Below are 15,183 nucleotides of genomic sequence, written 5' to 3' on the forward strand. Positions count from 1 at the left end.
CTGTGGAAAATGGGAGGTGGGAGAAGGTAGAAGAGTGTTATTTGAGTAGCTGGCAAGAAGGTAGACAAGCAAAATTTTGAAAGAAAGTGATATGTCTTAGATTTCAACTCATATCCAATTGCAAGTAACAATATAAGTATTTCAAGACACACAAAGTCTCTGAACAGTGTTAACTGTGTGCCTTCTTACCAGTTCACAAAGTAATCCCCAAATCCTAAGAGCTGAGAGTAAGCAGGGTTGTCCTCACTTCTCCCATTAATAAATTATTTGTAATAGCATTGAACACTTCTTTTCTGTCTCTTTGAACTCGCATGCATCATACTAGAAAAACATGCTAGAAAGAATATGTAAAATACTCTCTGAGGAGAAGCAAAGGACTTAGCCCATGTGAGAGATTTGGAAAGAAGAAAATGTAAACTGTTCAGTGTCTAGTTTTATTACCAGTATCTAGAATTTAAAACTGCAGTGTTTTTTATATTAATAACTTTTTTTATTGTGAAAATACCATACAGAGGGATTACAATTACATGAGCAAGGAAATGAGTACATTACTTTTCAAGCATTGTTACCTCCTTCTTTGTTTCCCCGTACCATCCCTTATGCCAGAAAAACTAATCACAGAAATTTAAATTGGTTAAATCTAGAGAATGCATATTAGTGATGATAAGCAGCTGAGACCACATTCTGTGTATATTCAAATTATAAATATTTGATTTATCATAACTGTAATGTCTTGACTTTCAATGGCATGTGTATTCACCTCTCACTTTATTTTTTTAAAGAAAACATTACAAGGGAATTATAAGATAAGTAAACACTAGATTCAAAATTTCAGTTATCCAAGTCATATTTTACAGAGAAGAATGCTAAAAAGTTGTTACCCAGAAATATTCCGTGACACATAACAGGTTTGATGGTTTTCAGGTTCCTTGTTATTGAAGATGATCATTTGGGAAATCTCATTCAATGAGCACAAATTTGCAAATAAATACTTAAGAAAGCTTGGCTCATTGAGTGTCATTTGGGGCTCTGATTGCTAATAGGAAATAAGTACTTGGAGCAATCGCCTTCCTTCTTCCCTCTTTCTTTATGTTGTCATTATTACCTTAACTTTAGTCCTTAGAGAATAACTTTAATAGAGACAGCATCTTAAGTGGTTGTGTGAGAGGTAGCTGATTCTTGTCCCATCTACATTGGGAGCTAAAATAGGTAGCTAGTACCAGGCTCAGGCTCAGGCAGGAAACAAAGCCCGTTCCGAAAAATAATCAGTGCACAGAGGGCTTACCTAGCAATCAAGGGGACTGCGTTCAAACCCCAGCACAACACAAAAAGAAAAGAAAAACAAAGAGAAAAGAAGCAAAAACCAAAAACCTTTATTTGAATCTTTTTTTAAAATTTTATTTTATTTTATTTGTGAACATGCTGTACAGAGGGGTTACAATTACATGGGCAGGATAATGTGTACATTTCTTACCAAGCATTGCAGCCTCCTCCTTTGTTTACCCTTCACATCCCTTCCCAGCCTCCCCACTCCCCTTTATTTGAATCTTACTGATAGGAGATTTAAATTTCTTAATCGTTAAAAAAAATGCATGTTTCTACTTTAAGATATTTGAGTCGTTTTAGATGCTCAATGCTTCTCTTCCACTCACTGAAGGCACCTATACTTGTTTTGCCTCATCCACAAAGCCTCTCAGACTCGAGAGCATTTCACATAGCTTATGGTGTCTCCAAGGATGGCGTTTGAAACCTGCCACACTATATATTCTAACTGTGTTACTTGGTCAGGGGAATTCTGTAGCATGCATGTTCTATTGCCCTGTTTATTGATACACCTGTCTATTCATCCCACAGGACTGCAACAATTTTGATTTTTATATTCAAATAGTGTGCTTCATAGAACCTACATTTTTGACAAGTAGGGCAAAACATTCATTGTCATTATCACCATCATCATCACCACCGCCACCACCACCCTCATCATCATCAAACATCATCATCATCATCATTTGGTTACTAGTGTCTTGTATGTTGCTCTGTAGTACTGAATACTTGTGTCTTACACTCTATGCTTACATTTTTCTGTAGTTGCTCTGTTCTTCCTCTTCTCAGCCTAATATCTTGGCTTTTACAGAGACTTTTCATTTTATACAGTTCATCCGTAAACCCTAGGTGTCATTCTAACTTTGCCCTTTATGACAATCTCACAACTCCCAAAGGCAGAGAAGAATCGAGGAGACAAAGGCCCCTTCTTCTCCCTCCCCTTGTGTACTCTGTGAGCTGGGAGACAGGGACGTGCAGGTGGGTGGAAAGCTGGGGTAAGACCATATACATAAGAAACCGGAAAGACAGGGTTCGGGGTGAGGTCCACTTAAGGTTTTCCTTACAAGTCATTTTGAATTCTGGTCGTAAGTAATTATCGGAAACTAAATTTCAAATCGCACTTAAGTTTATCTTTTGACCTTTATCAGATCTCTTGGGGGAGTTCTTTCCTCTTCCATAAATGTCTAAGAAGTTTCTGTAAAAGGTCAGGTGAGTTGAAAGCTCTTATATAATCGATCCATAGCCATTGACATTTGTTTTTGAATTTGGACAAATGTTCATGTTGGATGTTGGTTTCCAGACATATTTGAGCAATTGATCTCTTTGACTGACTTATACTTAAGGAAATATCCTTCTTCTGGAAAGAAGGTAAATTACAGATGGAAAGACACCTTGAAATGCAGCTTTAATGTTGCTATGAAAACAAAATTGATTTTTCTCATGCATCTTAAATTTTTTAATCTCGCTGGTGAATTAAAACCTAGAAACACCCAAAAAGTTCATATATTTAAAATGTACAGAGGGAAGTATGGTTCATTTAGAACAAAATATGTCTTATTCTAAATAAAAGACTGGCAGTGATGGTAGGAGGGCCTTCCTATTTTCATTCACTGGTTCATGGCCCCGGTCATTGCTTGCTGGCAGGGTGCATACATTGGAGCCCAGGGCTGTATGGAATGTCCCCTGACAGCATTTCTTCATGGGGGCCTACTGGCTTTTGGCAATTACAAATGCTACATATGGTTCCTTTGTGTTTTGGGTATTTAGCTAGAGAGACTGCAGGCTGACAACACCTTGGAGTGGGACAAGAGAGAAATACTTGAATCAGAAAAACAAAGACTGGAAAGAGAAAACAGAAAGTTGAAGATCCAGGTGGAAGAAATGAAAGAGCTCCTCGAAAGGAAAAACAGATTGAGCGCAGACATCCAAGGCCCTGCTACGAAGATATCACAAATGGACCTGCACGGACAGCCCAAGGTAAGGTGCTCCCCGCACCCCTAGGCCCGGACACGAGCTGCTGCTAACTGCCTAGCCTGCCTGCCTCCACCTCTGGGCATTTCCCTTTGGAGTATTCTTTGTCTCATTCTGTTCAGTGTCAATGTTGTTCACGCATCTAGAACAGTGTGATAAATCCTTGGGGTGGAAATATTGGACCATGACACATATTTTCCCCATCTTTTTGTGCTAGGTTCAATGAATTGTACAAGGGTCCTTCATTCTGACATGTCCACATATCACGCAACATCCTTTGTCCAGCTCACACCTCTGCCCTCCCTCATCGCCCCATTCCTAATCTCATCCCCAACAAATTTAACTGATAAGTCTTCTTTCAAGGAAGAAAAACTAAATTGAACTAAATTGGAGGAAAGAAGTGTGTGTGTGTGTGTGTGTGTGTGTGTGTGTGTAGTGTTTCCCATTGTGTTTTTTTTTTTTTGTATTTCCTAAGGTATTGATTTTCATTTCAGTGCATATGTTTCTCCAGTAATTTGGAAAAAAATACAATAAGTACTTGTGTTTTCTGCATAAACAAATTGACCAGAGGTGGGCCAGTCTTTGATTCCTTTATTGTTAATCTCAAAACCATTATTGCTTGTTTTCTTATTGGGGGGTTGGTTGGTTGATTGGACAAACTCTTGTGATTTTTTTGTAAATTTTTGTCAATCTTGTGATTTCTGTAAATCTTATGATTACTTTCCCGTAGTTGCAAGTCAGAATCTTTGGTACCTCATAAAATATCAAGATTCAAAAGTCCTGATAATTTGAATGCCTGATATTCAGCATACCGTGTCAATCAGAGTTGTATCAAAGTGTAGGGGATATTCAGCATACCGTGTCAATCAGAGTTGTATCAAAGTGTAGGGGATACTTATGTCATCTAAATAATAATAGACAGCAATGATTCCATTGTCACACAAAACCAATACATTTCTTCTTTAAATTACCAGTACACCAAGACAGGATAGTTCATACAGTTTTGCATTTTTTTCAACAGTGTTATAAAGAATTTGCTTTTAATGACATTAAGTGATTCTCCATTTGAAATTGCATTATTAATATAAAAACAAAAATATGATTTATAAGAGTAATCTTTTCCCGGTAATGTCTTCCTGGTAGTTGTTTTTTTATACAACATTTGTATATCAATGCATATTAGTATGTGTATTTGTATATCAGTCTTTATAATTAAAAAAAAATTAAATAACCGGCCAGGCCCCAAGTGGTTCACCCCTGAATCCAGACTACTAATTTAGGAGGCTAAGATACAAAGGATTACAATTTGAAGCCAGCCAGGGCAGAAAAAGTCCGTGAGAAGGGCTAGCAGCGTAGCTCAAGTGGTAGAGCATCAGCAAGTAAGCAAACAGAGGAAATATGAGGTCCTGAGCTCCAACCTTAGTACTTCTGGAATGAGTGATAAAAAACAAGAACCTTTTATTGGCTATATTGGAAAGTTATCAGCAGTACTGTTTTTGTTGTTGTTGTTTGTTTTTTATTTTGATTTTTGTGCCAGCTTGGTGCTTAAACTCAGGGCCAGGGTGCTGTTACTGAGTTTTGGTGCTCTGACACTTGAACCACAGCTGTACTTCTGGCTTTCTGATGGTTAATTGGAGATAGGAGTCTCATGGACTTTCTCGCCTGGACTGACTTCAAACCCTGATCCTCATTTCTCAGCTTCCTGTGTAACTGTGATTACAGGTGTGAGCTACTGTTGTGCAGTTACCAGTGCAATTGTTAAAGCATAAACTACTGTCATTGGTTTTTGTTATACAACATCAGAATGTTGATATTTTAATATCGCATGTAGAAAGAGTGTAACTATTCCATGATTTCAGCATATTCTGAGACTGGATGGGAGAATTTTGCTGGAAATATGGAAGATCTTTACAGAATAGAACCTTTATTTTAAATGATGGCAAAGATGTTTTAGAATTCACTTCATAAAAACAGCAAATCAAAATATATGATTTAAGAAGACAGTGAAGCTGTCTAAAACTCTGACTTCATAGCCATTAGTATATTATGTTGGTGAATTTATATATCTTCCACCATTTTTTAGAATCTATTTGTATTTATGAATGCACAGGAACACTTACATTGGATTAATTAATATGTGTGAATGTTTTACAAGCATTCAGTATATCCAGAAAATTATATACTTCTTATTAAGAAATATTTGTAGCATTTTTATAAGATCTAGGTAACTGGATATATTTAAGTATCTTAAAATTATAGTGATATGAAAGATACTACTTCGGATTTGATTTTGAATATTCATTTCATGACTTATATATATCAGTAGCATATTAACATATGTAACATAATTAATTTAACATTCCTTAAAGGCAAATTTTAAAATAACAAATCAAGACACTAAACATGAAATGAATATGCCAAGTGTTTTATTTAATTCATACCTCATTGAAGAACATTACATAGAACATTACAGCCAGTTCAAAGGAGATAGAGATGTATGTATTAGGAAACTAAGACCAAGGAATGATGTAATATAAGTGCTTAGTAAATGCAGAGTTGGCTTTTTAGTCATTCACATAAACTGAATTGTGCTACCTTCAGCTGAAATTGTCCTGTGGGTAGGTAACAAGTCTCGCTTTGCTACAGGTTAAATACAAATGATAGACAAAATAGCTTAAAGATTCTGAAAGTCGTAGGACTTTCAGACAATTCTACCTGAGTGAATATGTTAGATCCAACCACCAAGAATCTTTCTTAAGCATCTCAAAGTTTTTCACAATCTCCTGTGACCGTGTAAGTTACTTCATGCGCATTCATAATAACCCCTCAGGTATGAGGTTAGAAATACGCCCACAGGGAATGCTACTCTGGACTAAAGATGAGCAAACATTCTCTGTAAATGTTAAGACTGTGAATATCCTAGGCCATATAAGTCTGTCTTGAGTTTTGAAAATGCTGATGCTATAAAAGTATTCTCCCTCCATGAGAGGCACAAAGGCCTGGAATTCAATTTGGAAAACGAATCACAATTTGTTGACCACATTCCAGTATAGCCATTCCAAAAGCTTCATTTCACAAGAACAATTGAGAAGGGAAAGCTGTGACATGGCCAGATGTCCACTGCCCCAGCACTATTACCCCACACTTCCTTTCACACGCTGAAAGGAATGGATTTTAAAGAAAAAAGTGAGGAGATGGGTGGAAAGCAATAAGCCCACACTGATGAATCACTGTGTGAGTCACAGTATTGGAAGATGAAGGGTGAATGGCTTTTCTCTAAATGCCTTGAAGAGGAATCTAAACTCTAGAAACTCAGTGTGAACAGATACAACCCACAGGGGAGGACACAGGGGAAGGGGGTTTCAAGAAAGGTTAATTCTGGAGTTAAAGAAACTGTCATCTTCCCAAGGCTCAGGGAAAGATAAAAGAACCTCAGGTCTTGCAGTGACTCAGTCCCACATCCTTCAACGTTCTTACCCTCCTGATCATTTCTCTGTTCACATCACTGAGATTTAAGGATGCAGAATAAGAAGTGAGACAATTGCAGGAACAAAATGAGAAGTGAGGGTTCGTCTGCTCTAAGGGAGAAAACATTACAACCGAAGAGGGAACAAACACCTAATATTGACTAAATGCTAAGCTTTATAATACAGAAGAGTAGAATAGTAAGGCCTGTTATCATTTTATATGAGATCTATGGAGCAGATGCAGATTTGCTTTATTCAATGTAGCACACATATTCCGGCATTTATAATGCCTTAATTCTGTTATTGATATATAGTCTTTGTTCTTTCCATTGCAAATTTTTGTTTCAAATAAAAGTTAGTGGGAAAAGTAGTCAGAGTTCTTTTTGGTAAAGTTCCATAAGCCAATCAACATGCATCTCATGATGCAAGTGCTTTAGAAGATTGTTTCTTAAATCATATTGGCCACCACATCCTTTCATTCGGGTCGCACAGTGGGTCACTTTCAGAAAGTTAATGTGACAGGGCTGTAATTGCTGTGTCTAAGGGAAATGATGAATTAATTTGAAAGTTGAAAGGCCATCAAAGTCAATTCTTAATCGATTTATGTTACTGACAGTGGTCTAGATTCAACAAATGCCATTATATTTATTGCATTTAGTACTGTTGGCTTCAATACGTTGGTTTTGTTTAGAAAACTTTCAGTATTAAATCTTAGGCCCTGCGGCAGTATATGGCATATCATCATAAATGTGTCAAATATATAAATAAATTTATGCATTTTTATTTCCATTTAATGCTTTAAATTTGGTATTTCTTGACTTTCATTTTTATATTTCACTTTTTCTCTGTCAACAAGGCAACGTTAGAGGTTTGTGGGATCTTAAGGGTTTATAATACCCTTTGCCATCTCCATGTATCAGACAAAATGGCATGCACACCATATCCAATTAAAACAAAGATAAAATTTAGATATTTCAAATCATTTGATAACATTAGAATTCCATGAAATTTAATGATATAATTATGATTTTAATGTGTTAAATTTTCTTATTTAGTATATATCAGGACTAATACCTATTGATACCTATTAGAATCGGATTGACATAAGGTTATCAACTGATTTATTTGAGTTGATTTAAAACAATAATGAAAGATGTAATGCATTATTTACTTTTTCCTGTGACTAAAAAAAACAAATCAGAGAGAAGAACCTTAAGAAGAAATGTGTATGGGGGGGTGGTAGTGATAGAAATTTAAAGAAATATAAATTCCTATACTCCATGGATTCTTTTTCTTTATTTGGAAACATTTTATAAATTATATATAAAATCTCAGTATAAAATCATGTAAAATGACAGGAATATCTGCCTTGCATTAAAAGCCAAATAAAACAAAGAAAATACCCCCCTCCAAAAAAACAAAAACAACTCTACACACACTGAAGTTAAATTTTAATTATAAAACAAAAGTATGAACAAATCATTTAAAATAATCTTGATTATTTGGCAGCTTACCACATCACTGCAAGACAAAATTGACCTTAAGAAAAGTTTTATTTTACGAAAAATACAAGTTAGACAGTATGCTCATATGGGAATTAAAATATGTTTACAAAAGAACCTGGTGATAAAGCCAGTTTCTCTCCTGAAATAAGTGTAGAAAACAACATAAAATCCTGAAGCACAATAGGTAGGACTTACTCTTCAATGCATTTCTTGATCTGTGGTTGACTTAATGATAGACAGGAAGGAAAGACAAAGAGACAGAGACAGAACAGAAAGAGAAAGAGACAGAGAGAAAGAGATCCAGGGCAAGCAAGTAACTCCTTGGATTTAGACAGTTACTCAGCATTTGTGGACCTGCTCCACTCCTGCCCAACCTCCCAAAGTTTCTAGAACCTCCAATAAAGCCACCAGCTGTATTGCATACAGGAATCTGTGGGGATATTGAACATTTGAGACATAACCTACAAATGACCCCCAAATGCTCACAGGATCTGATGACACAACATATATTTAGTTCATCTCTAAGACTCTCCAAAGTGCCAATATTGCACCAGTATCTAAATCAATGTCTTCTGATACTCAAGGAAAGCTCTTGACAGTGAGTCTACATAAAAGTCAGAAAACAGCCTATGTTCTTCCAAGATTTAATGCCATAGAATAAACGTTCTCATTCCAAAAGGGAAGAACATGGGAATGGAAAGTAAGGATTGGATCAAATTAGACTGAAACCAAGCTGGGTGAACATTAAATACTGTAGTTCCATGGCTAGAAGCAGGGGAATCTGGATTCATAATATGACCTCAAATATAGGTCTTTCTTTGTCCATACCATTTGCAGTCTACTCCCTTTCTCCTAGGCTGGATGTGCCACCTTGGGTGACATTTAGGCTTCTCTTCAGAGCTTTCCTGCAGGGATTCTGTCTCACTCTGCCAAGTATTGCCTTGTCTCCCAGGCTTTCTTTTAAAATATGTGTGGCTGATACCTTAACTGGAAATTCTGGGATTCTCCATGAAAAATTCACATTAGATGGACAATGGCAGTGTCTACTGTCAGCTCCCTAAGTCATAGCATAAGTCATTTGATCATTCCTGCAGTGTCTCTGAGTGCCTGGATGGCTGAGCAAGGTGAAAGGAAATTTGGAGAAACACTTTTCTAGGCTGCCTTTTGAAAGCAGATTTTTTCAGAAGCACTCATCTCAAAGAAAAGTCAAATCAGTTTAGTTTTCATTCCCCTGAGCTGGTAATAAGTGGGCCAATTACTGAAATGCCCTATCTCTCCTATTACTGTGATAAAAAGTGGTTGGTTTCTTTTTGATAGCATTAATTTCTAAAGAAGCCAGGCTTCTGTTGTGCAGGTTTATATGGTCTTTTCTAATTGAATTGCAAGCTTTTCAATATTTTTGTTCTCTTTTTTTCTCCTGGTTCTCACAATAAATCTGGATACAAGCAGCTATGAATAGCAACTCCACAGCCTGAATTCAAATTCCCTCCATGAAATTAGTCTATCTCCTTTAAACTTAACCTCCTACAAAGTCTCAGGGCATGGACAAAATGTAGGCAAGTTCTTTGTTAGGATGTAAATGACAAGCTGCTAATTCAATTCCCAATATTTTCCTTGTTCATTGTTGATCTTCAAGAGCTTGCCCTTCACTCTTCACATTCCTGTAGCCATTCTGGTCCTTTAAACTACTGCCAGAAATGACCATTAAACTCTGCTGATAGCATTCTAATGCTTCCTTAGCCTGTATCTCCAAAAATTTTTATTTTCTCCCACAAACCAATTGAAATGCCTCAAAACCACACAGTCCAGTTTAGTCACACCATTGACCTAAATTATTGGTATCAAATTTCTGTATTAGTTAATTTGATACAGCTGCTACCAAAATCCCAGACAGAGCAACTTAAACAAGAATGGATTTGGGGCTCATGGTTCCAGAAATTTCTGTGCAGTCTTTGGCTCAGCCAATTCAGAACTATGATGAACATCAAGGGGATAGGAGTGTGTGGGAGAGGAGAACCATTCCTTCATGGTGGACAGGAAGCAGAAAGAGGGCAGCGAGGAGCTCGTGTTAACATAGAGAAGGAGCTGCTTCTTTCTTCCTAGAGTTCCTTCCAAAGTCTGGAGAGTTTTATGAGCTGGCAAGTATTCAACACAGAGCCTGAGGGTAATCATACCCAAGAAAAGAGAAATAAATAATTACTTCCCTTCATTATATTTTTTGACCACAGACTTAGTTAATCAAAGACTGTATGTGTAGGACTAGAGATCTCCCTTAAGAAGCCCTAAGGAGAAACCTGACTCCATCTAAAGATAGAGAATGGATGCAGCATAACTATTTTCACTCAACATCTCTAGGTGTTGCTAATCTCTTGGTTATGCTTTCAATATATATTAATTTCATCTATTGTTTTTTATGTTTACTTTATTATGCAATGAAACTGGTAACTGTGGAACTTGCCATTTACATAATATGTAATAAATAAATGAAACAAAAAAGCTTCCATTCTGAGTCCATGTTTAATATTAGAGCCATTCTGGCAAAGTAATACTCTCTATAATAAATATATGTTAGATTCTTATGTCTTTAAAAGAATAGTATGAAATAAAAAGCTGAGATATCTTCCCGCTGCCAAGTTTTCCAATCCTCTTATGTTCTCCGAATTTAACTACTGAGTTAAAAGAAATAGCACTAATTTAGGTTCATAGGGATAGTGTAATATTTCCTTGAAATTTTGGTTTCTTTGCATGAAAATGGCTCCTGGCTTCTGATATTGCTAAATGTACTCTTTTCATTGCTGGATTTATTTCTTTTTAATTCCCACAGTTAATTTTAATATGGTTGTTGACAGAATTGAGAGATTTTTCACTTCATATTTTGTGCTCCTGGCCATCACTTTCTGTTTCCCTCTTGTTTCATTATGCTTAATTTAATGGTGTTTAAATCTATTTAGCACTTGGAAGGCTCTCTGTTTCTCTTTAAATTATGGATGGGAGAAGGAGAAAAAACATCCATATATCAGTAATGAGCAAAAACCATTTCTTTGCCTTTTAACTGACTTTGACTTAATTTTTCATTACATAGTTCCCTTTTTGGCAATTATGAGGATGGATCAACACTTATGCAGACCAAATAGGATGTCAAAAAAGTTGAAGGAAGAATAATTATAAATCACATTCATGTTTTACCGGCAGTTCATTTCCATCATTCAGGAATTATCATTGCGTGCATATGGAACGGCAGAGAAAACAAAATGGTAGAGAAAACAAAATGGCAGGGAAAACAAAATTGAACTCAGAGTCTGACCTTCCATTAGATGCTCTTACCTCCTGCCATAATATCACTCAATTTGGATTTTGGCTCCATCTGTGTCAGAGAGGGTGCTTTATTTTGGATTACTTGGCAGGTAACATGAGATCCAGGGAATATGCATTTTAAAACATACACCTGGGTGAGTTTTGTGCACACCAAAATTTGGACTAAAAATTAATTTCAGGGTTCTTAAAATATACTCTAATGCTAATGATTTTTGTGATAAACATAAATGACCATGTTATTTATGTTTTGTCAGTATGGAAGTGTTTGTGTGTGTGTATGTGTGTGTGTATGTGTGTGTGTGTGTGTGTGATGGAGAGAGAGAGAAAAAGAGACAGGAGGCTGCCGTTCGGAAGGGGCAGTGATTGAGATGAACAGCTTTAGTTATTGGTAATTTCAAATAAAAATTTTCAAGGACATTTTTTTCAGCCTCTTCATACACATAACTAGATATCACAAATAAAGTAAATAGGGCCATCTGCTACCCTTTGCTTGGTATTTTAGGTCTGGCACGGGAGCCACCAAGCTGGGGATGGCCTTGTGGAATTGTCCCTATTAGGGCCTGGAGGGAGGAGGGAGGGGTCAGAATTCGGCCACAGCATGGTGGGGCAGGTGTGGGGCTCAGCAGCAAGTGAACAAATAATGAACTGACTGAGTCTGTATTACAAAACCAACTTAAGCCAGTTAAAATTAGTTATCATACCTTAGGCCAGATAGAATGAATTCAGTAACTCCCAAACAAATGGTGTATTGGCATGTTTGAGGTGGATATATCTGGAGTGATTTTTTTTTTGGCCAGTTTTGGAACTTGAACTCAGGGCCTGGGCACTGTCCCTGAGCTTCTGTTTTTTCAAGGCTAGCACTTTACCACTTTAGCCACAGCACCACTTCTGGTTTTTTCTGTGTATGTGGTACTGAGGAATGGAACCCAGGGCTTCACGCATGCTAGACAAGCACTCCACCACTAAGCTACATTCCCAGCTCCCTGGTGTGATTTTTACCTGTATTAATGAGAATTTCATAAATGGTATATGACCTTTGCCTCTATATACAGTGAGGGAAAATTAATTCTGGATTTGCAATTTTCAAAGAATCCTTTACTCCACAAAATTATTTGAGGATTTTTTTAAAATTACTGGGACTTGAACTCAGGGCTTTGAGCTCAGGCTTGCTTGGCTTTTTTTCCACTCAAGGCTGGTATTTCATGACTTGAGCCACACCTCCACTTCTAGCTTTTTTTGCTGGCTAAATTGGAGAAAAGAGTCTCACAGACTTCTCTGCCCAGGCTGGCTTCCAATGAATTTGTGCAGTTTGGATGTATCAGTTTCCTATTGCTTTAAGCAAAATGGATTAATAACAAAGGATAACACACCATTTAAATGTACTTGATAGTCCTCAGAATTTTGCTGTTGATCATGGAACATAGATGTGAAGTCTATAAAGTGAAGGATTGGATGATTTGGGAGAAATGAGTCAGGACCACACTGTGAGAACTAGCCCGACTTCCAGTAGCAACTGATGCCAATCAGGAATCAGGAAGCTACCAGGACCAGACAACCTCCTTCCATGGGCTTGCCGCACGGTCACTGCTCCCTAGCTATGACAAGGGTGAGGAGATACACGTAAATCTGTCTTGCTAGCTCCCTCACCCATCTTTGCCTCCCTTACCGCCCCTCAGGCAGTTCCACATCCAGATGTTGCTTGAGTGCGTTGCTCTTCTCAGGAGCAAATCATTTCTAGAGCTGTTACCCTAGGAGATTCAAGGGAACATGACACTTAGCATTCTGAGAGGAACACCCAAAAGGAAGTTGGAACAGATGTTGAGATGGCCAAGTTACTGTGTGTTCTGAGTGGAGTATAGGTGGAGGATATGCAGGCAGGGAGACCCATAATGACATGCCCCCACATAGTGTGGTTAGAGTTTAATCCTTAACAAACCACGGCACGGATTCCTTCCTGGAAATGGCAATTCAGATGGAGGAAACTGGTATCTGGGAAAGAGAGATCCTATCCCAAGTGTTAGGAATGAGAGCGGTGACTGAGGTTTTGTGATTTGCTCAAACCTGACATGACAGAGGCTTCCAATTTCTGTTACCCAGGCAAATGGCTTGTAACAAAGAAGTCCTCAATATGTTAGGTTGAATGATCAGTAAGATTTAAAACCCTGTGTTCCATGTCTGGCCCATACTGCTTTCTACCCCAAAAGGAAAGTGGAGCCTGTTAAGTTAAAAGCCATACAAAGAAAACCACTCTCACTGTTTTTTCTTCCCATTCTATACTATTTTAACAAACAGCTAGGAAATTACTTGATATTCTATTGGGCTCCAAAATAATTTTCCAGACCAAAAAATGTTTATTTATATGTACATTAAATGCATTGAAAATGTGTAGTTTTTATGGAATACAACAAGCAAAGTACACATACATGTGAATATATTTATTATCTCTAACAAAATACATATTCAAAGGATACAGTGTCCATGACTATAAGCTAATTTTATTGTTTTGTCTTTTAGTACATTTTATGAATGATACGAATAGTGTTATTTACTAAGAAAACAGTTGCCAACATCTTATAGGCAAGCATTCTGTTAAGAATGGCGCAGACAAGAAATCATAATAACAGGAACATCTAAGATAAGAAATTTAATCTTCTCCTTTCTGTAAATGAATACCATCCAATAGGTAGGCTGGGTGCAGACACAGGCTTGTATTGAACAGTGTAGAGGAGTATTCCTTGAATCCCATTGCCTTTCTGCAAGCCAGAAATTAAAGTGAGAGGAGACCTTGGTAACAGAATTTCCTCGAGCTTGTCCTTCATCGCCTGGAAAACCATATCCCACACGAGTACCTACCACTGCAGGCGGCTTGCACCCCACTTGTGGCCAGTCTAAATTTGCAGTAGATGGATTCATGATCGTGAATACACAGATCCCCAAAGAACACTTCTCCTTGACTAACTACACAAGAGGCCTGGGCCCCTTAGTAAGCAAAACTTACTGTTTATGGCAGAACTAACTTCCTGATTCACTTCTTTGTTCCATGGGTATTGCCATAGTTGATATCAACACCATCCAAGAGACTCTCCTAGGATGATGTGATGCCTATTTTACTAACACTTGTCTTAAAGCTTCTTCTACAGCGCCATCTCTGCCTCTGCTTCCACTCTATCTCCTTCACTGCAACAGGGCTCTCCATTTCCCTCACTCCTCCTTATACAGCATCACACTTGATGTCAGCAAACACGCAGCATGAGATACCCAGGACACACAGGTTTTCCAGCTGGAAGTAAAACTTCCCAAGAGAGGCTGTGGCCAGGCCCTGTGCTCTATTCACAGGTCATCTCCATGTGAGCTGGGCCAGTTAGTGGGTGAAGGCTCATGCTGGACCCTTACTGAGATGACCCACTTTCACCTGCATGCACCATTGCTTGAATACCTGACTCCTTCCAGCTGTATTGGAGTCACAGACTCATCCAGGGAAGAACACTACTCACACCAGCACCATCTATGCTCACACCCAAAGGTGTGAGTTCTCTATAGGTTCCCAGCCGAGCCTGCTGCAGCTCGGTTGCAGACAAGATTTTTGGAAACAAACAGAAAGG

General features: G+C 37.7%; 1 protein-coding gene across 1 annotated transcript in view; it reads left to right on the forward strand.

Annotated features, from left to right (window-relative positions):
* Ccdc102b (coiled-coil domain containing 102B) overlaps window positions 1-15,183 on the forward strand; it is a 98,223-nt gene that overhangs the window by 39,338 nt on the left and 43,702 nt on the right. Inside the window, 1 exon segment of the mRNA XM_013018902.1 lies at window positions 3,091-3,300. Within this exon segment, the coding sequence (XP_012874356.1) occupies window positions 3,091-3,300 (210 nt within the window).

Source organism: Dipodomys ordii, unplaced genomic scaffold, assembly GCF_000151885.1.
Source record: "Dipodomys ordii isolate 6190 unplaced genomic scaffold, Dord_2.0 Scaffold43, whole genome shotgun sequence".
NCBI classification, from domain to species: Eukaryota; Metazoa; Chordata; class Mammalia; order Rodentia; family Heteromyidae; genus Dipodomys; species Dipodomys ordii.